At 37.8% G+C, this 27,550-nt stretch overlaps 1 protein-coding gene across 3 annotated transcripts in view; it reads left to right on the top strand.

Annotated features, from left to right (window-relative positions):
- The window catches only part of ccny (cyclin Y), a 59,444-nt gene that overhangs the window by 23,995 nt on the left and 7,899 nt on the right, over positions 1 to 27,550 (top strand). The window contains exons 2-9 of one of the 3 annotated variants that reach the window (XM_067377455.1): positions 12,203 to 12,277; positions 12,763 to 12,783; positions 18,586 to 18,620; positions 19,339 to 19,442; positions 22,145 to 22,180; positions 23,246 to 23,303; positions 23,388 to 23,507; positions 26,068 to 26,234. In XM_067377455.1, the coding sequence (XP_067233556.1) occupies positions 12,203 to 12,277; positions 12,763 to 12,783; positions 18,586 to 18,620; positions 19,339 to 19,442; positions 22,145 to 22,180; positions 23,246 to 23,303; positions 23,388 to 23,507; positions 26,068 to 26,234 (616 nt within the window). The other 2 variants (XM_067377456.1, XM_067377457.1) reach the window with 2 other exon arrangements.

The raw sequence follows: 27,550 nt of genomic DNA, 5'->3' as shown, positions 1-27,550 counted from the left end.
GCCTCAACTCTTCTGGGAAGACTTTCCACAAGGTTTAGGAGTGTGTTTGTGGGAATTTCAGACCATTCTTCTAGAAGGGCATTTGTGAGGTCAGGCAGTGATGTTGGCGAGAAAGCCTGGCTCACAGTCTCCGCTCTAATTCCTCCCAAAGGTGTTCTATCGGGTTGAGGTCAGGACTCTGTGCAGGCCAATCAACTTCCTTCACATCAAACTCCCTCATTCCTCCCTCATGTCTTTATGGACCTTGGTTTGTGCACTGGTGCGCAGTCATGTTGGAACAGGAAGGGGTCATCCCCAAACTTTTCCCACAAAGTAGGGAGCATGTCATTGTCCAAAATGTCTTGGTATGCTGAAGCATTAAGAGTTCCTTTCACTGGAACTAAGGGGCCAAGTCCAACCCCTGAAAAACAACCCCATACCATAACCCCCCCCTCCACCAAACTTCACACTTGGCACAATGCATTTAGGCAAGTACCGTTCTCCTGGCAACCACCAAACCCAGACTCGTCCATCGGATTGCCAGACAGAGAAGTGTGTGATTCGTCACTCCAGAGAACACGTCTCCACTGCTCTAGAGTCCAGTGACGGCTGCTTTACACCACTGCATCCGGCGCTTTGCATTGCACTTGGTGATGTAAGGCTTGGATGCAGCTGCTCGGCCATGGAAACCCATTCCATGAAGCTCTCTACGCACTGTTCTTGAGCTAATCTGAAGGCCACATGAAGTTTAGAGGACTATAGCTATTGACTCTGGTGGTTGGTGACTTCTGTTCACTGTGTGTCTCAGCATGGACTGACCCCGCTCTGTGATTTTACGTGGCCTACCACTTTGTGGCTGAGTTTCTGTTGTTCCCAATTGCTTACACTTTGTTATGATACCACTAACAGTTGACCGTGGAATATTGCACAGGTGACAACCTGTCATGGTACTATGCTTAAATTCACTGAGCTCCTGAGAGCGACCCATTCTTTCACAAATGATTGTAGAAGCAGTCTGCATGCCTAGGTGCTTGATTTTATACACCTGTGGCCATGGAAGTGATTGGAACACCTGAATTCAATGATTTGGAGGAGTGGCCCAATACTTTGACCAATATAGTGTATATTATTACAGTATTTAGGGCTTGACATTAACTTTTTTGCTCACCAGCCACTATAGCTTGTGGTTTTCCAAAGTTACTAGTCACTCAGTATTTTCACTGGCCACAATTTTGACATTGATACCATGGGGAAAAACTGCCCATTTGGCAGCAGGTTTATTAGGCTGCTGTCACTTTAAGACCTTACGCACAGATATATTATACTGTTACACATGCGTTTTCTTTCTCAACTGTTTACGTTCACTTAAAAAAACAACTGACTGTTTACATGAATACTCACGAAATCTGAGCACAAAATCTGCGGGAATTAGTAAAACATTTACTGTTGTTCTGCAAATTCTGTACTTTCAATAGGAATCCACGTGAATGGGAATTTCATGTGAGGGTGAAAGATTTCCCACAGAGATTTCGCAGCAGAATTTGCCACATTGAGCAACAGAAAACTGCATGGTTACTTAGAAAGTAACTTCTGTTTTATCTGTGCTTCACTACACTAATCTCTAATCTGACAACCCTAAGTCATTTGGGCTATTTTGGATATGGTGAATAAAACCTCTTCTTTTGTGTTACGAGAACAAAGACTGTCATTCAGTTTGCAACAACATAATGGTAAAAAACAGATAATGACAGAACTTCTTTTTGGGATGAAATAACGTTTTAATGATTATCTGACTTTTAAATCCCTCTTTCCTTGCCATCTGCAAAGCTAGAATGGATGGATTTTTTGTCCCAGTCTGTTGTACTGCCTTCTTTCAATTTAGGAGTTCCCAAATAATCCATTGTGCACACAACTGAGCAATATTTTTTTTTTTTTTTTTTTTATTTATTGTTTACACAACAACAGCTTTCAGCAACCACTGAAAAATTATGTCCAAAGAGAGGATATGATGTCGTCTCCTGGCAGGAATTGCGCTCACAGGAAGCGTGATCGGGGCATGTGGCAGGTCGCAGATGGCTCATTTGCACCAGATAATGAATCAAACAGAAATACCATCACCATCCAACTGTCTGTCCCATTAAACTTGGGGCACATGGGTTGATTTGAAGATGCAGACACAATCTAACATATTTGTTATCACTTTTGATTTATTGATGTTTGCGGTCCTTGCAGACATACACTGAAAGGACTGTTTGTGTTGAGGTTCAGTGCAGGGTTACAGTGGGAAACGGCAGTCGGTCTCGGCTCGTATGTCACTTCCTGTCATCTGAGGATGTTGTTGCTCTGTTGTGCTGAGTGACCACCCTGTGTGTTTGTGTGCATCCATTTCAGCCTGTTGAGGACCGTTGTTGTTAACTAACACTTAACCTGTTAAAAAAGAAAGTCTCTCTCCAATTCCACGCCATTTGTGCCAGTGTTGTCTATTTCAAGCTCAATCAGGCCATTCAAATGAACAGATTGCAATTTTCATTCTGTGCCTCTTGTGGTGTAGAAATACACACTTCACCTTGAACTGTGATGGAAATGATTCGGTTTGTTGATGTTATGATGGGCTTAATTTACTCTATGCTATGTTTCAGGCACATCTCATTTAGTTTCATTAAATGCCCTCGTCGTTTCAGGGGCTGGGAAGCAAATCAAGTTTTTTCCTCTGAGTTCCAGCCAGGAGAAAAGAGGGCAAGAAAAAAAGTTAAATTTGAAGTTGTGGAGTGCAACAGTCGGGTTTCAGAAGTGAAAACTCCTTTCATTTTCTCCCTGGGGAAATATATTTTTAACAATAACTTATAAACCTTCAAAGCAGCCTTACTGTGAGCTATGAGGTTGTTAATCAATAGTATTTGCTTCTATTTACGCCATCAGCTTGCATTATTTCAACTTTGTTTTAAAATAATAGTGTTTAACAGTGGAATTTGAGGTGAAAACTATATCTTGTTAGCTCCACCCACTCCCATGAAGCACCATGAATGTAATAGTCAGTCTCCCTACACTCTCAAAATACTTGAATATTTCAATGTGTATGAATATTTTACAATAGAAACTGTATTCAACAGTATTATTCTACATGACCTAATTCAATGAGTGGAGTCCAGTTATCATATTTCATGCATTTTCATACATTCAGCTATTTATTTATAAAACAAAAACTAAATACAAATGACAAAGGCATGTAAGATAATTACTTAGATGAAAATGAAAACTGAAAATATATAAAAAAGCTTATTTAAAATATTAAGAAATACTATAATAGAAGCCTACATAATACTAAAATAACATTGGCACCAGTGATGAGCATAGTAGTAGTGATGCTTGCTTTAGCAATCCCACTAAAATGGAGTTTTATGTTGAGCTGAGAGAGGAATAGTCTGGCTGGCACAGCTCTTTCAGGCTCTATTAGTGAACATCAAGATTTGCATCCTCCCAGTGTGATGAAAGAAAAGCAGGCTGGTGTCTTGTGAGAGTTCAGTGAGTTCAGTGTTCAGTCTCTCAGCATCAGCACAGAGCTCACTGAAGCCTGAACACCTCCATTATGCTGCATGTGCTCTCAGATGCTGTCTGCTCAGAAATCTCACACCCTTGAGACTTTAAAGTGCAGCTAACTGGACGTCAAAAAAGTGACTCAATTTTAAAATGTTTGTTTGCAAAAATGTACATACTCTGCATTTTGTGTTTTAAAGTACTAATATCAATAATGTAAGATAATATTAAATATTTGCATTTAGTAATATTACTTAAAGTAAGATTATTAATATGTAAGTGATAATTAATTATGGGCTGTTGAATTATTAGAAAATAATGTAATGTGGTAATGCAATCACGATTATTTCAACAGACCGGAGTCAATTATTCCACTTAAACTACTGTTAGCACACCTCAAGACACTGTTCACATGTTGTATTTCAAGACATTTGTCAGGTTTTTGTCCTTAAACGCTCTTGTGTGTAGGACTAATTTCTTACGCTTCTTAACCCACGCCCAATTCTTCATGAAAAAAGGAAGTACATGTTTCAAAACTTCCTTGAGTAGCTCATGTGACAAATGGACTTTTTTAGTCTTGTCATGTGGCTCTGGGTCAGTGTTTGGTAATTGCGTATGACGTCCAGGTGGCACTTTCCACTGAGGGCTTTGTGTGTGTATATGTTTGTATGTTTTTTGTGTGTGTTTGTGTTTGCGTACTGTAGGCATGATGCCCAGAATCCGTCCTGTTATCTCGCCTCTGTCACCAGCTGTACACACACTAGAGGATTTATTGTCCCATCGTCTTTATCATTTATTACTATATTTCCCTCTTGTTGTTGTATTGATTGTGGAAGTATATACACATTTTAAATACCTTTTGATTGTATATTGCCTTGGAAAATTAATTGATTTTATCTCATTATCTAGATAGATGTTGAGTTAAAATTATTGCCTCTTTACGTTTTAAAGAGGACCTATTATGCCCTTTTTCAAAGTCTTGATTTTATTTTTGGCCTCTACTAGAATAGGTAGTCTCTTCCCAGTCTGTCAGTAACGCTCTGTTTAGTTCCTGTCTCTATGAAGCCCGTCCTTCGGAAAAGCACAATGTGCTCTGATTGGTCGGCTAGAGCAGTGTGTTGTGATTGATCAACCGCTTTAAGTGTGTTTGTGAAATGTCACGCCTCTTACCATAACTGTGAGTTTCAACACACTCCTAACTAGGGCTGGGCGATGTATCGAATGCTTTTGTCACGCGCATTTCGTCAGTAAAGCCGGTTCCCTGATTACCACTAAATCGCCATCACCTGCTTTCAAATGAAGCGGCATTTAATAGACAGAGCCGTAGTTCACTGAGAAGACACGCAATATCGCGTTCAATATCGATATGTATCGCTGGAGGGACCCCAAACCCCCCCCCCAAATGAGAGAAAAGACAGTCGACTTGTACAGATCAGATGGGATTTGTAGAGCTGATCCTTTGTTTCATTGTGTTGTAATGCACTGCATAAATCTGGATTAACTCCATGTCATTCATGAATCCGCATGGATTTCTTTCACAGTGCAGCACCAGTAGTAGGTCCTAATATCAGTCCTTTAGGATGTGAGAAATGAAGCTGACTCAGATTCACCATAACGGCAGCATGCCAGTTAAAGTGGATTTTAATTGGCTGTCAATGTTTTTATTGTTTATCGCCTGAAAATAGCTCTGACAGTGTTTCTAATCATCATTACTCTGTTGTTATCATTGTGTGGTGTGGCTATTCTCTTAGAATTAGAGTCTGTCTCTTTCTTTTAAACTTTATAGTTATCATTATTGCTGTGAATGAGCTTTTAAGCTTTGGTTTTGACCATGATTTTGCTGTCTGAGACCAGTTCTGGAAAGATTTCAATCATTAATGTAGCTATAAGCAGCAATTATGCGGGTTCAAGTGCTTTAAGCACATGCATCAAAAGATATCTCTATCATAAATGGAAAAGACCATTTACAGCCAATACAGGACATTTACCATAGGAAATATATGGTTTTTAAAACTTTTTAACAGTTATCAAGGTTGAGCCAAAAACAGGTTTTTGAAATAATCTCCAATATTTAACGAACAATTCGATGAACAGAGGCAGTCATAGAGGCAAAGTTGCTCAAAATGAGGAGTTCTACCATGTGGTATGAATGTTTTGGGTGTGTGAGGAAAAATTGTGTGATTCTTTCGTTCGATAGTTTCATTCCGATCGGCCTCTGTTAACCTTGTCTGACAGCTTCTCAAACTTCATTGGCCGATGGCGGACATGTTTTTTGAGATGCGTCAGTGTCCTCATGACAAGTATGGCACCTCGGACGAAGACACTGCATGTCAATCTTCAAGTCAATTGGACTAACGATGAAGTAGTTATAGCCATTTTCATGTTTTTTTTTTTTGCTTTTATAGCACCACCAAGTGGTCAGTTGCTGCATACTTTTTCATGCGACCACAGAATGAGCTCTGATATAGGTGTGCTGAGTTTGATGAAAATATCTCACTCTGTTCATGAGTTCTAGCCATTTTAGTCGAAGTTGGCTCCACCTATTTTAATTTTTTTTAATAATTATTGACAATCACATTCCAGAGAATCTTGCTGCACTCATTTGGTTCCGATCAGGCTAAAAACCTAAGGATAGTTCGCAAAAGTAGGTTTTTCAAAAAAATCCAAAAATTTCGCAAAGGATTCCAACAGTATAATAAAACACTTGAATCTACTCATAACGGTTTAGGAGTAATGATCGCTTTTGTACTTTTGACCGCTGTAGCGCCCCCGTCAGGCCAATCGGGTTGAGTCTTGGTAGTGTTATAGGCGGTGTGAGTACCACCCCTCAAAGTCTCTACAACTTTTAGTGTTATGCATTTCAACCCCTAATTATGCAAAATCATCAGTCTTGGTTTGCATGATATTAGACAATATTGAATCAATAACCTAGTAATTAGGCATTGAGCAAAAGCATTTTAAAAGGTTTGTATAAAAAAATCATTCGTTTATGATTCAGTTTCCATTTAAAATGGATGAATCCCTTTTTTTCGTTGCTTAAGAAAGTGGATTTTGGGCATGATCAGGTGAAATCCCCACCGCAGTGCTACTGCTCACACTGAGCTGAACAGATTTGGCTTCTACATGCTCTGCAAAGGTTCTGAATTAATTCAGAAAAATTTCTCATCTTTTGAGCTTCACATCAGCCATGAAAACCCAGTTCTTCCCATCCAGGGATTTAAAGTGGCCTTTCGACCCGTCTGGGTGACAGGAATGAACTTGGCAAGACTAATGAGATTGAGAGCTGACAGCAGGCCTAAAGCATGAGTGGGAGAATGTTTTGTGGCCCTTGCGTGGAGGAGAAAAAGAGCATCTCTAACTTCTATATTAAATGTCTATTAAGTAATATATGATTTGTAAGTGCATCAAAAGTGCATCATTTATATATCCATACATCCAGTATATCAAGCAACATCCAAAATGTAAAATGTGATGGAGTGGTGGGAAATGCTTAGAAAAAAAAAAAAAAAAAACATTTATTTAAAGGGTAAGTTCACCCAAAAATTAAATTTGTCATTAATTACTCACCCTCATGCCGTTCCACACCCGTAAGACCTTCGTTAATCTTCAGAACTCAAATTTAAGATATTTTTGATGAAATCCGAGAGCTTTCTGACTCCAGAAAGGTAGTAAAAACATTGTTAAAATAGTCCATGTGACTATAGTGGTTCAACCTTAATGTTATGAAGTAATGATAATAATTTGTGCTCAAAAACAAAACAAAAAATGACAATATTCAACAATCTCTTCCCCTTCCCTGCACATTGTTTCTAAAAAGCTTGTTTGGCATCATGTTCTCATGTCGTTCGGAGTTCAGGAAGCTCTTTTACAAGAAAACCAAAGCAGCTTGCTTGAGTCTGCAACAAATCATCTTAGTAGAACAGTAGAATGATTAACAAATATGTGGAAACTCCTATGCAAGTGAGTGGCCATTTGCATCCTCTTCATGTGGCTTTGTTTTTCTTGAGTGTGTACATGCACATTTGTCAGTCACTACAGGGGAAATGTTGACAGCTGTGGGCATTGATGCCAGGCAGACCGCAGGGCATCATGCCAGCTTGTGCTGGGGTCTGACTGGCCAATGAGCCGTGCCCAAGACAGGCCACAGCTGGTTCTGTTAACTGGGGTAGAGCCGTAATTCAGGTCAGAAACATTCATTGACCTAATTGATAAATAATTTACAGTACTGACTAAGAATAATTATGAGTAATGGGCTTAGATCCTTTATATCCTAAATGTCTTTGATAACACAATTACAGAATGTAAAATACCACATAGGACCTCTGTAAACATTGATTCACTATTTTGAACCAATTAATTGAAAATGACAGATTGAAAAAAATGAAATTGACTTTTTGAGATTTAAAGGCACAATTTGTAATTTTCGCCACTAGATGGTGCTTATTCAAAACAAAGGTATAGCTTGATGTCTCTGTGAATGTGTGTGGAATCATGGGAGTTGTTGTCTTCACCTCCACAACTGATGGAAAGCAATCCCATGGACCCCAAAAATCATGTTTATAGATGCGTTAATGTATTACATTTTTATTAATGTTACTGTGGTATAAAGCAGGGTGAGCTTTTATTATGCTTTTGCTGCATCGGCCACTTCCACTGTTTTTGTTGAGTACGTGGGGTAACGCAGCTCTGTTTTACAGGATTAAAACAATCATACTAAATACATTTGAGTGTGCTAAAAGTTACGCTATAATGTTGTTTTTTTGCTTGGTGGCTGGTATAATAGACTTGCTGCACTTGCAGTAATTTAGATTGATAATAGAATGTCATATTAACAAAAACTGGCATGACTTGTGATGCTAAATGCAATTAAAGGGGACCTATAATGCGCCTTTTACAAGATGTAATATAAGTCTCTGGTGTCTCCAGAATGTGTCTGTGAAGTTTCAGCTCAAAATCCCCCACAGATCATTTATTATATCTTGTCAAATTTGCCCCTATTTGGGTGTGAGCAAAAACACACAATTTTTGTGTGTGTCCCTTTAAATGCAAATGAGCTGCTGCTCCCTGCCCACTTTCCATAAGAGGGCGGAGCTTTAACAGCTCAACAACAACAAAGCTGGAGAATCTCACACAGACAAAATGAGGATTGTCAGTAACGGTGTTCAGCCTTACATTGTTCAAACCGGAGTCGACACTGATGGAGAGAATCAGGAAGAAGTTACAACTTTTAGACGTTTCTGAATGGTTGGTGGATAAATTGATGTAGTTGCTGTGGAGTTGATTCAACTCATCCACTAGCACGTGCCGTCATGTTCATCTTTTGTGTTGAATTGATCCTCGTTTGTGTAGCAGTCCGGCGTAAAATGACGACATGACAACAACACTCGACTACAACAACTCTTCCTCTTCTCTAAAGCAGCCCAACATGGCCCCGCCCCCTTTGTTGTGTGTTCTCGGGGGCGGGTTTATCTAAATTTTGGGGTTTGTGATGTCGTCACCAACCCGGGAAGAAGCTTGTTGTAGTCCCTACCAGCCGTTTGTTTCCATTTCTGTAAAATATCTCTCTTTGCATTGAACTTTGAGCGTCGTAACTTTGCAGATGTTGTTTTTGCTCAAACAGCAACATTACACACTAACTAAAGTTAAAAAAAGTGAAATCATAATCAACCACGCCTTTAATTTAAAAATATATTGTATGATGGAAGAAGCTCTCTCTGATTAATCAGCTGCTCACCTGTCTAATAAAACAAAATGGAAATTGGAAAAAATAAATAAATAAAACATATTTTATAAGGCCCTAAACATGTAATTGTGCACATGCTTGAAAGATTTTCTGCATACAAATTTGTAAATGTTCTGGTGTGTTTCGTAAGTGTGTGTTAGAAGCTCTTTCCTGAGTGTGAGGAAGTCATGGGGATCAGACCCCCTCCGACCGCTCCAGCCCCTCTTCACAATATACAGAGGGTGGGTCACAGGAAAAGAGGAAATGACTCAATCCCATTGAAAAACGTTCTGTTACCACATGTTCTGCCATGAGTATGCACATTTTTGTTTCCATAAAACACTTTAATATTAGAGATTTTGTGTCCAGCTACCCATAAACCTCTCTGAGACCGGCAGCGCATTTACAGTTCTCTGGTCTCCTCTTCTCTTTTTCATTCATATCCACCTTTCTCTCCCATCTTTTATTAATCAGTCTTTCCTCTGCACCTCAGAGTGCTTCATACATCTTGCGGTCGAGGCTCCTTTGAGATTCAAGTGGCTCTTCCGCATAAAAAAACCCTGCTTCAAAAGACTTAAAACACAATACAGTGGGCCGCTCACGTGGCTTTCGCTGAAACGGGTTATTCTCTGTCACGATTATCTTCGGTTTTGCAAATCTCAGTGTGCATGTTGCAACTGTAACGCAAACACTGCTGTAGGTGATGATGGTGATGTCTTTATTGTCGGCTGGTTTGATTTCAGGCTACGAACTCTGGGTTCCTTGTTTCCTGGTCGGGGTGTGCCACAGCACTTTCCTCTGATGACATCATGTGTGTGTTAGTCGCTGCTGAACTGTGTGTGTGTGCATCCTTCTGAAAGTCAGGGTGGGAATCTCTGTGAAAATGAGCAGAAAGGAAGTTTCTTAAAAAAAAAAACAAAACAAAAAAAACACACAATTAAAAACAAAATTAAATGCATTATAATTAATTACAAATGTAATTAAATTATAGTATTAATATAAAATATAATAAAAATGAAAATAAATGTTTTAATAAAAAAGGAAGTTTCACGTCTGTGTCTCGGTGATGCCTGAAATTGATGGCAGATAACAATAAAATAAAATATAATAATATAATTTGTAATAAATTTCATAAATATTATTATAATATAAATGTAAAAATTAATGTAATATGTATATTGTAATATATGTTACAGTAAAATTAAATAAAAATGATTAAAGGTTGTAGTCCCTCATTCACTTATGGTGCACAAATGGTTCCCATAATCATAGTTCTGCCCCCTAGTGTTGGTTTAATGGCATAGCAGGGAAAAAACATACATACTGTACATTGCTACTATCTTTGCATCATGTATTCTGTGCACAGTGTTCACTTTTTTTGGCAAGAAATTACCTATTAAAATTGCCAAAATATGCCGTTTACAATCAGAGCATATAGAGGATATTGTATCCCATAATTCAGTGCACTGAACTTTCCATTTCAAGTTTGACAAATGAACGTGAATGAATGTGTCAAACACAATATCCTTTTCCTACAAAGTACATGGTGGTGTTATGGTACATTGACAGTATCAAGTTTTACTATATATTATATATTTTGTATAGAATTTCATGGAACTGAATGATAACCATATTCATAATATTATAGTATTTCATGGTATGGAATGATAATCATATTCATAAACCATATATATACAGTACAGACCAAAAGTTTGGAATCACTAAGATTGAACCACAAACTTTCGGTCTGTACTATATATATATATATATATATATATATAAAATAATATGCCACAAACTGCTTCAAAGAATAACATGATATTGTTGGGAAATATGCATTAAAAATAAATTTGTTCCTGTTTTTTGTATGTTAAATATTCCAATATAACTGATTTAAAAATGTAAGCTAATTGTGTGTCATGCCAACACATAGTATATAATGTATACCATTACATAATAAAAGTCTGAAGAATGTTAGTATTCCATTCTGAACAAAAAGCTGTAAAGTATAATATAAATATTAGATGAAAAACTTAAAATACTTAAATGAAATTTAGAAACATTGCCTTGGCAAGTAACTTAAAATAAGCTGGAAGTACTAAAATTACTAAAAATTAAAACTGAAATAAAAATATTTACAAAAATAAAGCACATAAAAATCACTAAAATCGCGATTAATCGTTTGCAAAATAAAAGTCTGTTTACGTAATATATGTGTGTGTTCTGTGTATAATAATTATGTATATATAAATACAGACACATACATGTATAAATTTAAGAAATATATGCATGTTTAAATATGTGTATATATATATATATATATATATATATATATATATATACACGCACATGTATATATGTATATATATATATATGTGTGTAATATAAAAAATATTTTATATATAGATCTAACATTTTTCTTAAATATATACATGTATGTGTATATATATATATATATATATATATATATACATGTATGTGTATATATATATATATATATATATATATATATATATATATATATATATATATATATATATATATATATATATATATATATATATATATATATATATATATATATTTAAACATGCATATATTTCTTAAATTTATACATGTATGTGTCTGTATTTATATATACATAATTATTATACACAGAACACACACATATATTACGTAAACAGACTTTTATTTTGCAAACGATTAATCGCGATTAACCGTTGCACATCCCTACATAATAGTATATAAATAAGTCAGTATTTTGCTACATCTAATTCTTTTAGCCATTTTCAAGGCTTTGTGTACACTATATCCACTCAATACTGTGGCTTGCCTGACTAAATGTTTCCCATAATCCTGTAAGTAATGTTTTTTTGTGTTTTTTGTGGGGTTATTCTAGTAATACACAAACAACAACTCAAGCCTCACTCTTGAATAACAAATCATCTTTCTCTTTTCTCTCTTCAGAGCTCAACATGGAGTACAATCCTTCGGACCACCCGCGCGCCAGCACCATCTTCCTCAGCAAGTCTCAAACAGACGGTAAGAGAGACTCCACGTCTTCTGACTCACAGGATGAGTGGGACAGTCTCCCCTTAAGACTGGATGCTGGAAGGGAACGTTAATTAAAACGAAACTACGGTCAGGATTGCTTCAGTCTGATCCAAACGAATCAGGAGGCGAGCGCACAGATGGCCCTGACTTAGTCAGACCAAACATTCCCTCCTCAGAGAAAACTTTCAATAATAGTTTGATTTAATACGGTACCCCTGGGTGATGATGCTTTGTTAACTGTCAGCTCTTCCCAGTGGGCGATATTTCTATGTTATGATATTCTCCTTGTTTCTCAGGGAATTGTTAGTGAGATGTTTTGTGACTCCGGTCTATCAGACATCTCGTGGTTCCAGTGACATTATAAAGGGATACAAACACAATTAGTGGCGTATGAACTGTAAAGTCAAGGACAAGTAAATGCCAGCCTTGTTATCCATGCTCAGATTTAATTTAGAAACCTTCTTGTTTTTCAGTTCTTTTACCCAACAAGAAAGGTACGTTTGATCTCAGCGTGTTTGTTAGTCTGCTGCTGTGTTGTGCTGAAGCTTTATAGATTCCGAATGTCTAGATTTATGCTGTAAGCTGTTTTTTGTTCAGGAATCTACTTTGATAAGCTACAAGCTACTCAATTTAACTGCAGTGAAGCTACGCTTTGTAGTTAGCTACACTACAAGTTAACAAAAAGTAGCTAACTACATTGAAGCTGCTTAATGGAGCAACAGCTTTTTCAGAGTAATGCCATTTTAAAAGTATTTTCTGACAGCATTAAACTTGAACGCTTCCTTTTACACAACATTTAGTGCCATTAAGGGGTTATGCATGTTAACAGTGTCGCTGAATCTGTCCCGTTTGTCTGGCTGCGCAACTGTTTGTGTACATTTGTGTACGCTGTGCTGTCACTAGGTCTCTAGTGCTGTTGTTAAGTCATAATATGGATGAAAATATAGTCAAACGGCTAATGTGAGTCATTAGTCATACGGTAGCTTTAATATTTGTGTTTGTGTGCGTGAGGGATCTCTAGGGATTTCTAAAGTCAGTTTATCTCACATTACCACACATATTTTGTCCAAAACCAGCTTTTTATTTTCACCTGCAGTCTCACTAAAACATATGGGTCAGGCTTTTAACACATTGCCTTTCAGTCAAAATAACTGGCCTCGCCCACAAATACAATAGTGGTCGTTTAATTCGTTATTGCATTTAAAGGGGTCATGAACTGCATTGTTTTATTGTTTTATAATGTTTCATGGGGTGCACTTATAATGTTAAAATGATTTTAACATCAAAAACGGTCATAATTTAGAAATAAAAGGCATTTTTCCTACCCTGATTTTAGCCCTCTGATTTGAAGGCTCTGTTTTAAGGGGCATGTCTGTGTGAGACTTCAGTATAAACGCCCACTGCTGTGATTGGATAACATCTTTGCATATGAAATGGCTTACTCTATATGTGGAATTCCCTCAAACTTTTAGCACATTACAGCTCTCAAGGATAACTGATCGTGAAAAGTGTTAATTATTTAGATTGTGGCATGAAAGGTTGCAGTGATGATCATTTTATCTGATCACAGACATGTTGAGCACATGAATGCAGCAATCTCGTCAATGCAACGCGATTTCTGCACACTAACGAATGTTTTCATCATAACTAACAGTGCAAACACAATGTAAATAAGAGATCATTCACTGATAAACTCGCGCTGTTTGATTGACAGCTCCAGCGACTGTAAAGGGAGCGTTCTGTGGTCGCTTTATATATATAATTTAAGCACAGATTATTAACTTTTTAGAAATAACAGATCATTTTCATCCTACTAAGAGGAAATGTGATGTTGACCGTTTAGTCACTGGTTTGATTTACTGATACATAGACAAAGAACATCTGACTGTATATGAATCATTAATATCCAAAATCACTGCTCACAGATCAGGCATTAGAATTAACAGTTACTTACAGTCGAATTACTGACGAGTCCATATCATTTATCGCTTGCTAGCTCTAGTAACCTAATGTTAGCGTCTCTCTGTTACCTTCTACATGGTATGCGTGATTTGGTGGGCGGGGCTAAACAGGCAGTGATGTAGAAGCAGGCGTTGATCATCTTCTGTGGAGGAGGTGTTTAGCCACACTATTACGTAATAAAGTGGCACATTCCACAACCTGTCATTTTGGCAGATTGGCTTCAATATAAGCCAATTTTAGACTAACAAGAAAATTTTCCTCCGTTTTCACAGACAAGGCTTAAGCTAATCCTAGACTAAAATGCATGTTTGAGCTGTTTTAACTGAAAGAAACTTGTACTGACATATCTTAAAATATGTTGGTGCCATTGTTTGTCTCAAGATGCACACCAGTGATTTTTTTTTTTTTTTTTTTTTTTTTTTCAGTGTACATTTATAAAAGCTACTTAAATATTAATTGAACTAATCCTGGCTTAGGCTAAGCCCTGTCTGTGAAACCATGCCTTTTGAGTTTTGTTTTTATAGTAAAATGACCACTTAAATGTCAAACGATTTTGATTTCTCAGTTCATGACCCCTTTTAAAGGGATAGTTCACCCAAACATGAAAATGTGATGTTTATCTGCTTACCTTAAGATGTAGGTGACTTTTTTTCTTCAGTAGAACACAAATTATGATTTTTAACTCCAACCGTTGCCATCTGTCAGTCAAATAATGTGAGTGAATGGGAACTCGAACAATAAGAGTCGAAAAAACTTGCATAGACAAATCCAAATTAAACCCTGCGGCTCGTGACGACACATTGATGTCCTAAGACACGAAACAATCCGTTTGTGTGAGAAACCGGACAGTATTTATATTATTTTTTACCTCTAATACACCACTATTTCCAACTGCATTCAGCACTCGCTTAGTGAGGTCTGATCGCGCTCTGACAGCGGAAGTGATGTCTCGCACTCATTGAAGTATATGCGCGAGACATTACTGCCGTTGTCAGAGCGTGATCAGACCTCACTAAGCGAGTGCTGAACGCAGTTGGACATAGTGGTGTCTTAGAGGTAAAAAATTATATAAATACTGTCCGGTTTCTCACACAAATGAATCATTTCGTGTCTTAGGACATCAATGTGTCGTCACGAGCCGCAGGGTTTAATTTGGATTTGTCTATGCAAGTTTTTTCGACTCTTATTTTTCGAGTTCCCATTCACTCCCATTATTTGACTGACAGATGGCAGCGTTGGATTAAAAATCATCATTTGTGTTCTACTGAAGAAACAAAGTCACCTACATCTTGGATGCCCTGGGGGTAAGCAGATAAACGTCAAATTTTCATTTTTGGGTGAACTATCCCTTTAAGCAATTAAACAAACTACTGTACCAGACACACCAAACCGATATCAAAGAACTAGCAGCGATTGTGATGAATGTGGTGTCTGGGCTAAAATGTTGAGCTTGAACACTCAGCAAAGACTACAGCCAATGACCAACTACCATGTACAGGGGTTGGACAATGAAACTGAAACACCTGGTTTTAGACCACAATAATTTATTAGTATGGTGCAGGGCCTCCTTTTGCGGCCAACACAGCATCAATTTGTCTTGAGAATGACAGATGTAAGTTCTTTACTCTGGCCAGAGGGATTTTGAGCCATTCCTATTCCAGAACAGTGGTCAGGTCACTACGTGATGCTAGTGGACGAAAACATTTTCTGACTTGCTCCTCCAAAATACCCCTAAAAAATATTTAGATATGGTGACTGTGCAGGCCATGTGAGATGTTCAGCTTCACTGTCATGTTCATCAAACCATTCTGTCACAAGTCTTGCTGTGTGTATTGGTGCATTATCGTGCTGATACATGGCAACCTCTTCAGGGTACAATGTTTGAACTATAAGGTGCACACGGTCCTCCAGAATGGTTCGGTATTCCTTGGCAGTGACGCGCCCATCAAGTACAGTAGAGAATGCCATGATATTGCAGCCCAAACCATCACTGATCCACCCCTGTTCTTCACTCTTGACAGCAACAGTGCAGGTGTTGAGCCTCTTTGGGGCTTCTCCACACCGTAACTCAATGAAGGTGGACTTTCGGAGAACAATACATGTTTCACATTGTCAACAGCCCAAGATTTGCACTGTTGGCACCAACGAACCCAACATTTGGCATTGGCACAAGTGATCAAAGGTTTGGCTATAACAGCCCGACCATGAATATTGACCATGTGGACCAGTTTTGGTGGAAACAGGAGTTGAGGTGCATATTTAATTCATGCATTGAGTTGGGCAGCTGTGGTTTCATGTTTGTTGGATACAATCTGGGTTAGGACCCAGACACCCCTTTCAGACAGCGCCGATATTGGATGTGGTTCATCCTACGTGGTGGTATGCCATCATTACCCTGGATAACACAGCGTTCAATACTACTCTCATACCAGCAGGTGGCAGTAGTCTGTATTCATCATTCAGGAAAGGAAAACAAAAGAGCTAGGACCAAAGCAGCGCTTACCATTTTCACTCATCACTTGCTTTCATCACTTTTGTTTTCTTCTCATGCTCTGGTTGGCTAATCTGTACAGCCAATCATAGTGATCTATTTCATTGAGGGGCTCAGTTACAAATTCAAAATGCTCAAGCATCCAAAATTCCATTGACAGTAGTCCGACTAGCGTCAGTGGTGCAAAACATGCTGCAAAAAGCCTGACATTGTCTGGCCATCGTCTTGTGTCCCGGCCTTTTATATGTAAATGATCTCTGTTATGATTGGTTAACCTCTGTTCATCATCATAGCTCCATCAAGGCATACATTGGCCTGTAAATGTAGGTGATTGTAAGTTTGTGTGTTAACATTAATACTGTAACAATTTCTAAACACCACTTTTTAAAGAAGCTTTGTATGAATGTTAGACTATATTTACATAGTAGTACATATGTCTAAACCAAACGTCATTCAACAAAAACCAACAATGGCAAATAAATAGAGCGGTTTATAAAGCTTTGACTGTGAGCAAACAACATTTGAAGGTTTAAACTCTCAGCAAATATCACAGCACTGCTTAATAGGTTCTGCAACTGCTGCATGATAATTTGAATGCGCTTCTGTGATTTTCTCATTCCTAAATGGCACAATAAAACAAAAAAACATTGGTTGCTTCATGGTCTATTGGTCTCTTTCCCTAAAAAGCACAAAGTGTACTTCAATTTTTACGCGTACGCTAGGGTATGTGTACAGTGCACGTGATGTAAATTTTATTATCAGAATAGTGCATTACATTCTGTAAACTCAGCCAGATTTTTCTAACTGTCTTAATTGTTTTTTCACATTAATTAGTTTGTCCACAAGGTGGCAACACTGATCACAACTATTGTTAACAACAACAGACACCTGTGTTGATGAGCGCAAGATACACACTAAAAAACTTTTTTGCGTGCATGTGTTCACCGCCTGTTTTAAAAAAAAACAAAAAAAACAAAACAAATGGAGTATACTTTTAAATAGGGTTGTCAAAAGTGCCGACTTCGATACCAACTTGGCATTGACATTCTAAAAAAAATACCAGCATTTCCCCCTAGCATTTTGATAAGTGGATTCTAAAACGCCTCTGATTGGCCATTGTGTTCACATGCTCAATAGATATGTCTGTGATTGGCTACAATGATCAACGCTTCAAAAACAAGTTGTAAATAGACACCTTTGACGCTCTTCAGGCGTCTATCAGTGGATCTGTCTATCAGCGGATATATTAGAGATCTCCTGCTTTTAAAAATTCCCATGCATTGATAATTGTAGCCAATCACAGACATATATGTTGAGCTTGTGAACACAATGGCCAATCAGAGGTGTTTGAGAATACGCTTAACAGTGCTCAAAATGCTAAGGGGAAATGCTGGTATTGTCACATTTTTAAAATTTCAATGCCAACTTGGTACTTTTGACAACCTTACTTTCAAAGGCTATGTGTTCAGCTGTACGCACATACTAAGCGTTCACGTCAAAACTGAAGTGTACTTGGAGCTTAATTTGGCAGTTATTGGCTAGAATAAGCTCCAAAGTGGATCAGACTTCATGCTGATAGTCAGAAGTAAGTCTATGCAAAACTAACCAGCTTTTCTAAAAGACCTTTTTCAGAGAAGTTTAATTACAACACATTTCATCTCTCTGCCCCTTGAACTGTTGATAATGAAATACCGACCAACAGTTCAAGACCTCAGATTGTTAGATACATCCTCCTTGATGTTACTGACATCACTGTAATTGTGGCCCTTGTCTTTTTGTCTGTCTCTAATTAACTGTATAGGCTGTTGTGCTAGTGTTGCTAATTATGCGTTTCTCTTTACAGTTCGGGAAAAACGGAAAAGCCTGTACGTCAACCATGTAAGTAGTAGCAGCAGCAGCAGCGATGGCATCAGTGGTTATGTGGCTTCTGGTAGTGTGATTCTCATAATGCTTGTGTCTGCAATGAAAACATCTCCCCAAGTGTCAAAACACTCACAAAACTAATCAAACCTAACTGTCAACCTCCACATGAGAATGCAGAAACCAATATTGCATGAGTCTCTGGGCTTGTGTTGCATCAGTAACTGCTTTTCTGTTCAACACTTTAATTCTAGATGAATGATTTAATATGCATGGCTTGACTTTCTTTATTTCATCACTGCATGCTCTTCATAATAAATTTGCAATTAATCGCTTATGCTTTGTTCCTATTTTAATGTCTTTTATTACTTTGCAAGTTAACACACATTGCGGAGTCGAAGGTAAATATCTGCTCATTGCTCTTTTTAATTTTCTTAAACTGTTTGTGTTACGTAATGATTTAATTGCATTATTAATTTTGCTTATCAGTTTGATATCTTGTTAAACATTTTCTAGTGAGTTGCATAAAACTTTACAGTCTGTGGTGCATTGGAGTGGGATTCTTACCCACACCAATGCACACATTAAGCGAGAATCACTTGAGTAAAAATGAGATGATAATGACTTTTTTGGGGCTGCAGGTGGCATAATTTGCAGCCTGTTTGCTGAAAGTGTGTGTGTGTGTTTGAGAATAACTGATGTTTTAGTTTGAGCTCTGTGTGTCTTTGTCTTTCAGCAACATCCGTCTGGTCCAATGAGACGCAAGTACAGCTCCTGTTCGACGATCTTCCTGGATGACAGCACCGTCAGCCAACCCAACCTCAAATACACCATCAAATGGTACTCGAATCCTCTGTGTAACAGTTATTGAGCTGTGTATGATTGGTATATCTAAGGCCCTGGTATTAAGATCGGATCACAAGTAGACGAAGAAGACATTCCCGTTTACACCTGGTGTTTTAATCCATCTCTTTTGTCCACTTTCCACCACTTCTGTCCTGATTTCTTCGAGGGGAGGGTCTATAGGCGGGTAAATGTATGTTTTTTTTGTTTTTTTTCAGATCTTTTGATCTAATGGACGAAATAAGGTCGCACAATTTGCATATGAACATGACCAGAGATGACGGAAAATCATAAGGAGAGCATGATTTGATGAAAACATTCCAGGATTATTCTCCTTATATACCCCCTTTCCACCAGCACGAACCGGGTGCTAGTTCAGAGCTAGTGCTAGGGCCAATTCGGAGTTGGTTCAACTGACGAGCCTTCTGAGAACTGGTTTGCTTTTCTACAAGGTAGAGAGCAGCACAGAGCCAGGTCTTGTGTCACTGTATACGTCTCATATTTCACAGCAAAGCTAGCGCCGCAGCGCCAAACGCAAATACACCAGGCTCGTTTGAGATGCATCGGCTTCTCGCAGAGCGTTCGGCGCATGACATCAAAGCTCCGCGAGAACGATCCAAAAGTACAAGGAGTTGTACGCTCTACAAATGCTCCCGCGGCACCCGCCGAATTGGTCCGCGCTGCTCCGATGCATCTCGAACAACCCTTCTATCAACAATCGCGGATGTTTCACTACTGTTGATGCTCATGGCTTTGCGAACCTACATCGGTATCCAAACATGGCTCGTAATTTGTATATGGATGGAGATTACAATCGAGCTGCTATTAGCTTGATTAGCTGCTATTTCAAAAATGGCGGTCACAAGTTTCTTGTTGGTCACGGTAACCCCGCCCCCAGCCCCTGATGCAAGCGGTTCTTACTTCTAGCCCAGCAATGTTTTGGTGCTAATTACGAACCACTTTTCCTGGTTCGGAGCTGGTGCTTTGTGTGTCGAAAGACAAAGAACTGATTTGAATCTAGGCTCTGGCTCCGAACCAGCACTCAAACTGCTTTGGTGGAAAAGGGGTAATAGTGGGCTTCAATGGCCTCCAGACGGTTGAAGGTCAAAATGACAGTTTCAGTGCAGCTTCAAAGGGCTTTAAACGATACCAGATGAGGAATAAGACAGAAATGATCGGTCATTTTCGAAAAAATGTAAATGTATATGCTTTATATAAACAAATGATCACCTTCAAAGTGCTTCCGCCAAAACTGCACTCTCGTATTCTTCAAAAAGCTTATGCTGTACTTCCTACGCCTTCCCTATTCAACTTTTGGAAACAAATGGAACTGGCACTGTGTTCGTTCTGTAAATAGAATAGGGATGGCATAGGACATACAGCGTAAGCAATGAAGTTCATTATAAGGTGAATAATGGATGGCATGGGGGTTGAGTAAATTATCAGGAAATTTTATTTGAAAGTGAACTAATCCTTTAACTAAGCTTGGATCTTCAGCCGACTAAGAGCAAATCCCGTCTGGCTAACACACTTCCCATAATGTTTACGTGTTAGGTCAGTAGGCGGAGCTTAGGCAGTCTTTAGTGGCTGTTCAATCACATTCGACCACAGAAGCGTTCACACTATGAAAACAATCCAGTCAAATGTTTTTTCGACTACCTCTGGAAGTAGTCGAAAGTGGACAAGCTCAAAATGTTTTACACCCCGTTTACACCTCTATTTAGTGTTGCCCACTTGTGATCCGATCGATCAAAACACATCTTAATTCCAGGTGTAAATGAGGCCTAAATGAGTGAATTAAATAAAGCTGAAACAGTTTGAAAATTCCTTTTTTGAGGATGCAGAAAGAGAACTAGGTTTCCATAAGAAATTCCATGGAAATTGGGCTTAACAACTTCTTAGGTTATATTTTTGTTAAATAATAACCATTGGTATAATGAATTCAACATCTGAGCTGATTCAATGAGGAAGTGAGCTTTTTGACTGATTAAATCCATGATTCAAACCTCTTTATGATTCCATATAATTTGCCAGTCAGTTCTACTGATCACATTCAATATGTCTCTTTATGGATTTAATTGGTTTAGGTATGCACCACTATTAAAGTTCTGATCAATAATTAATTAAATATATATATATATATTAATAAAACAAAAATCTATCAATGAGCATTATAATGTACAGTCTCAAAAAATTGCTAAAGATTACATTTAACAGTGTTATTAAATTAGTGCTTTTAAAGATTAACTAAGTGAGCAATGGATGACAGCAAATTAATTTTTAATTTAAATGTAACAATAGCAGAAATTAACATGCACAAAATTTACCAAAAATATTGTGATAATTGATATAGGATGATATATGAATTTACTAAGAAATTCATTCTTCATATACGAGGCCCCTTGTGGCATTCAATTCAAGAATAGATTTATGAGTGATTTACACAAATCATACATCATACATACTGTAGAGTTTTCGATCCTGTATAATTCGCCAGTCAGTTCCGCTGAATATCATGGTTTTTATGTGCACATTGTGCAGTTATCGAGGACCACATAATGGCAGCACAATTCACCGCTAACACTAAATAGAGCTTCACATAAATGCCGCCGGTCCCCTTTAGATTGAATTTAATGTTGCATCATCATGCAGATTACTACATTATATCAACTTCTCTCTATTGTTTCTTCTGTTTGCAGTGTCTCCCTTGCAATATACTACCATATAAAGAACAGGTATGTGTTTCATTGCTCTCATCAGGTCAGGTGCTGTTATTACGAGAGCTCAGGGAAATATGTGTGTGAGTGACTACACATGACAGAATAAATGGCACTGCAGGAAATCTGTGTTTTTCATAAATGGAGTGGTGAAGTCCAGCAGTGTGTGTCGTGTTTCACAAAGATGGGATGAAGTGTCTTAAATGAGTCTGGACACAGGGATCCAAATACACTCAACCACATGTGTTGCAGTGCACTGTGGGTGAAGGAAAGATTGATTGCCCTCCCTTCTGGAAGTTCATAGAGAGAGACCTATTAATGACAATGTGACTTTTATTTGAAAAATCAGCAATGTTTAGGCTACTGAATATCTATCTATCTATCTATCTATCTATCTATCTATCTATCTATCTATCTATCTATCTATCTATCTATCTATCTATCTATCTATCTATCTATCTATCTATCTATCTATCTATCTATCTATCTATCTATCTATCTATCTATCTATCTATCTATCTAATCTGTGATCCATCCATCCATCCATAATTTTATTTTATCTATCCATCTGTCTGTCTGTCATCTTTTTATCCTGTCTATTTATCTATGATCCATCCATCCATCCATCCATCCATCCATCCATCCATCCATCCATCCATCCATCCATCCATCCATAATTTATCTATCGATCTATCTATCTATCTATGAATCCATCCATCCATCCATCCATCCATCCATCCATCCATAATGTTTTATCCATCTGTCTGTCTGTCGTCTTTTTATCCATCCATCCATCTATACTTGACAATATACTTTATATCTCGGTCTTTACTCATTTCTCTGACTTTGTGCCTATCTTTCTCTCAAATCCTTAATACCATATAAACCCTTAATGCTTTATAACCTTCAGACTTCAAGGCTTCAGAGCGGTTATAATATAACTTTCAGACAAGGTTTTGATAACATTGAAAATTTACCATGACACACTTTGCTTTCTAGTTCTTTAATGCATTATAAGAATACATCTCAGACAATAAGGACCAGTCTTCCCTAATGTAATTCCATTAACCCTTCTCGTTTCAGAAATGTGGACGGGCGAATGCTGTTAGACATTTTTGATGAAAAACTTCATCCACTTTCAGTAAGTGTTTCATTTCTGCAGCTCATTTATAAGCTGTTAAATTACATCCTGCACAGAATGTCCTAAAACTTCCTCTTCCCACAGAAATCGGAGTTGCCGTCAGACTACGACAAGCACGACCCCGAACAGAAACAGATCTACCGATTTGTCCGTACGCTCTTCAGTGCCGCCCAGCTCACGGCTGAGTGTGCCATAGTTACTCTGGTGAGTGACAGGTCATGTGACTTGATGCTGGCCCAATGAAATTTCCCCTTTGTCATTTTTAGATTGGCTGGTAGCAGAAGTTAAAATAGGGTTTACCATCAGTGAAGTGGATTTACCATCACTCAGGTGAAAATAGTTGTCATATTTTCTGCTTTATTCGCTGGTGCTAAGCCCAGCAGCTGTCTGTGTGTGACTGTTCCTCCTCTATGATGAAATTCTTCTTTTGAAGGCTCATCCCTTCTCACTTTCCCAACCAAATACCTTTGAGGTGTCATTAAACACGGTCTAGACATACAAGAGGCTGTGAGGTTGAGATGGGCCTGAGGGGAAGTATAGAGGCTGTAGGGTTATAATCTATGCTGATGGTCCAATGGAAGTGTAGTCTCAGATGGTTCCCATCGACTGTTCCTAGACTGTCTGATGTATATTACACATAAAAATGGCAAGCGTGTTCTTAAACTTGTAAGCTGCAATCTGATTTACTGATTTAATCAGTTTGTTACCTCCTAGCTGACTGAAAAATTGGAATAAATGTCCCTGTGCTTTTTTCAGTAATGTCTGAAGAAGACTGTTTTCATTATTTTTGTAGTACCAATGATTTCAGATGTGCTCGCCTCCTAAACATCTCATTAAAAAGCTAACTGATTAATCACTTTGCATATCAACCAGTCTCTTCCTTAATACTCTTCCTTAATAGTTATAGTAAAATGTCTGAGACTAATAAAAGTGCTGTTTTTATGAGCGTAGCTATTTTGTGTGAGATTGAGATTTGTGTCTGAGTTAGACTCGGTATCTGTGTAATGGTAGGCTTCTCATATAGACAGATTGTGTGTGACTTTGTTGCTAAATGTAGATTGAGACAGATTGAGCTTGTTCCTTGACCTGTAGGGGTCAACAGGTGCAGAGATGCTGGTGAAATCCGATTGGCTGTTGCTGGTGCTTCAGTTATTCAAAGGAAATTATGAGTCACTGCATTCAGTGATCTTCATGGGAGGCTGGACTTAAAATATACACTATCAAAACATTTTCATTCATATGCCAAATAATAAATCAGTTTGCCAAAAAATGTTATCTAAGACAGAACTCATTGTTCCTAAATCCAGTTTCACGTTCAGTGTGAACAAACAAATGACCTGTTCAGATTTATATGTATCCCTATTAATTATGACAACAAAACAAAAATATTTGCCAAAAACCCTTTAGCTTTATGGTAATGTTATAGTAGTTGCCAGCTTTATGGTAATTCACCCTCTTAATGTTTATGACTCAACTGAATGAAACATGAGTTATGTTTTAATAGCTCTACACAGGTTAGTGTTTTCTGGAAGGTGCTGATCATCTCCAGAGTGATGTTGATGATTATGAATTAATCAATTATGTGTTAAGTTGTTGATGTATGAATGGAAGTATTTGCTGGCACTCTTTAAAGTTTCTCTTGAGTTGCTATATACACAAACATGTTGTCATCAACACTTATTTAACACAGCTGCCCACGGGTGAGCCGGAGCCCCGCAATGCAGTGGAACTAATTAAATGTGCAATTTCTGTCTGACACTTTCTACAAACAAAACTGGCCTCTTATTAGATTTCTTTCCCACTGTGGGCAAACTAATACTATTCGACATTGTTGTCCCCCATTGTGTGTGTATGTGTGCATTTGCGCTGCGTCTACGTCTCTTTTTTAATTGCATACATCATGTGCTTTTCATTTCATAAAGGACGTCTTTGTTCGCCTACATCCGTCAGCAGTGTTTATGAATGCTAAAGACGCCCATGGCTACAGCATACTGTCATACTCCACGTCAACAGAACACAGACTTACAATTCAACTACTCGCAATGTTTATAACTTTCTATTAGAAGTACACAAAGAAAAATAATTGGTGTTAAAGGATTAGTTCACTTGAGAATTCAAATTTCCTGATAATTTACTCACCCCCATGTCATCCAAGATGTTTATGTCTTTCTTTCTTCAGTCGAAAAGAAATTAAGTGTTTGAGGAAAACATTCCAGGATTTTTCTCCATATAGTGGACTTCACTGGGGTTCAACGGGTTGAAGGTCCAAATGTCAGTTTCAGTGCAGCTTCAAAGAGCTCTACATGATCCCAGACGAGGAATAAGGGTCTTATCTTATCAGTCATTTTCTAAAAAATAAACAAAAAAATGTTTTAACCACAAATGCCCGCATAATCTGCGGTATCTGTGGCCTGAGACATGACTTAAGTTCTTCATAATCATTATATTTACATGGTAGATGTTAGTGCTGTTAAAACTGTGTGGTGTTCGGTTTGCAGCTTGTTAGCAGTGAGGCATCAGGTGTTTGTGTTGGAGATAAATGTGTTTGTTTGTCTTTCGACATGCGTGCTCCCTGACCTGCGTGTCAGTCTCGCAGTAATCGCATATTTGCAGTAACCTTGCTCCAAAAACAGAAACACGAGGGTCAGACACCAGAATCTAAAAACAAACATCAGTTTCTTTACAGCTTTATTTTGATATTGAATAATGTCCAAACTTTATGAAGCATTTCCTCTCTCATTTTTTTTTTTTTTTTTCTTCTCAGGTTTATCTGGAGAGATTGTTAACATATGCAGAGATCGACATCTGTCCTGCTAACTGGAAGAGGATCGTTTTGGGTGCCATCCTGTTGGCGTCAAAGGTGTGGGATGATCAGGCCGTATGGAATGTCGACTACTGCCAGATCCTCAAAGACATCACCGTGGAAGACATGTGAGTGTTTGTTTGTTTCAAAATAGCAGACTTTCAGTACCAGAATAAATCAAATGTTTTGTTAATACTCAACAATTAGGTACTACATTAGCTATGTGTACATCCACATATCTGCATGCAAAATGTGGCGTATCGCATAACAACTCTGAATGAAATGGCAAGATGTGCATAAAATCTTAAAATTTAAAAAAAAAAAAAAAATAATAATAATAAATTGCACTGAATTGAGTTGGATCATTTTTTATCTGATAAAAAGACGTGCATAAACCATGATAGAAACACATTTACTGAATAAATTCCGATATAGGCAACAAAAACTAATCAAATCATATGATTGGATAACTAGACTAGCCAGTGGACGAAACTCAAATTTCATTCTGAAATGCTTGAGCCAAAGTCTGTCATCAAAATGATTTAGTATGATTTGGCTCCCAGAACAGTCACACATGATTGCATTCACACACATCAGGCATCCGCTTCCAAATGTAAGATAACACAATAGCGTTTGTCAATGCTTTTCGCCTGCCTGCTTTGAGCTGCAGGTAGTTTATTTTGTAGGAAACAAATCTCCAGTGGATTTCCAGATTGCAGCAACTTCTGTTTTCATTACTGATAATTTGCAGCAGTTTCCCAGGAAGCGATGATTTTGTTCTCTTGAACACGAGATGGAAACCGTGCTTTATTCGCAAATGTGTTTTGCAATATTCCAATTTTTCATACAAGTTCAATTTGCAACTTTTGATTGAAACAGGCTATTGGTTTATAAGATATGACTTTGTAGCATATGTAGAAATTAAGGTACCATATATATAATAAAGCTGAAGGCAAAGTAACAAGAAATTGACCTGACAAATAAAAATAAATGCTTGACATTTTCAGCATGTTGTCACATCTGTTCTTTCAACTCCTGCTGTGTACACAGTTATTTTAAAGACCGCCCTGACTGTAGATTCAGTGACGGTGGCTGTCATATTGTCCTCAAAGCATACCACACACAGCAGAGGACCAGAGAGTGTGGGTTTGTGGGTGTTTGTTGTCTTTTTTATTTTTTTTGTCAGAAGCTTCACTTTTGGCTATATTTATCTGGTCGGTTGGAATAATTGTGTGGTTGGTAGGAAAGAAGTTTTGTTAGTGCTGAGAAATTTGGGGATGTATCAAGGAAGATCTGTTAATATGAATGCATGATCAGGACTTGTCGTTTCTTGACAGAATTGTGTTTTTATAATGAAAAGACATTGATTTCCATTGAAAGATGCTAAATCAGAATTTTCTTCAATAGCTAAACTGTCAAGATTTTCTTTTTCTTTTCGCATATT

The sequence above is a fragment of the Chanodichthys erythropterus genome, chromosome 23 (genome assembly GCF_024489055.1).
Source record: "Chanodichthys erythropterus isolate Z2021 chromosome 23, ASM2448905v1, whole genome shotgun sequence".
Lineage (NCBI taxonomy): Eukaryota > Metazoa > Chordata > Actinopteri > Cypriniformes > Xenocyprididae > Chanodichthys > Chanodichthys erythropterus.
Note: the sequence above shows the minus strand (reverse complement) of the source record. Positions and strands in the feature narration are given on the sequence as shown.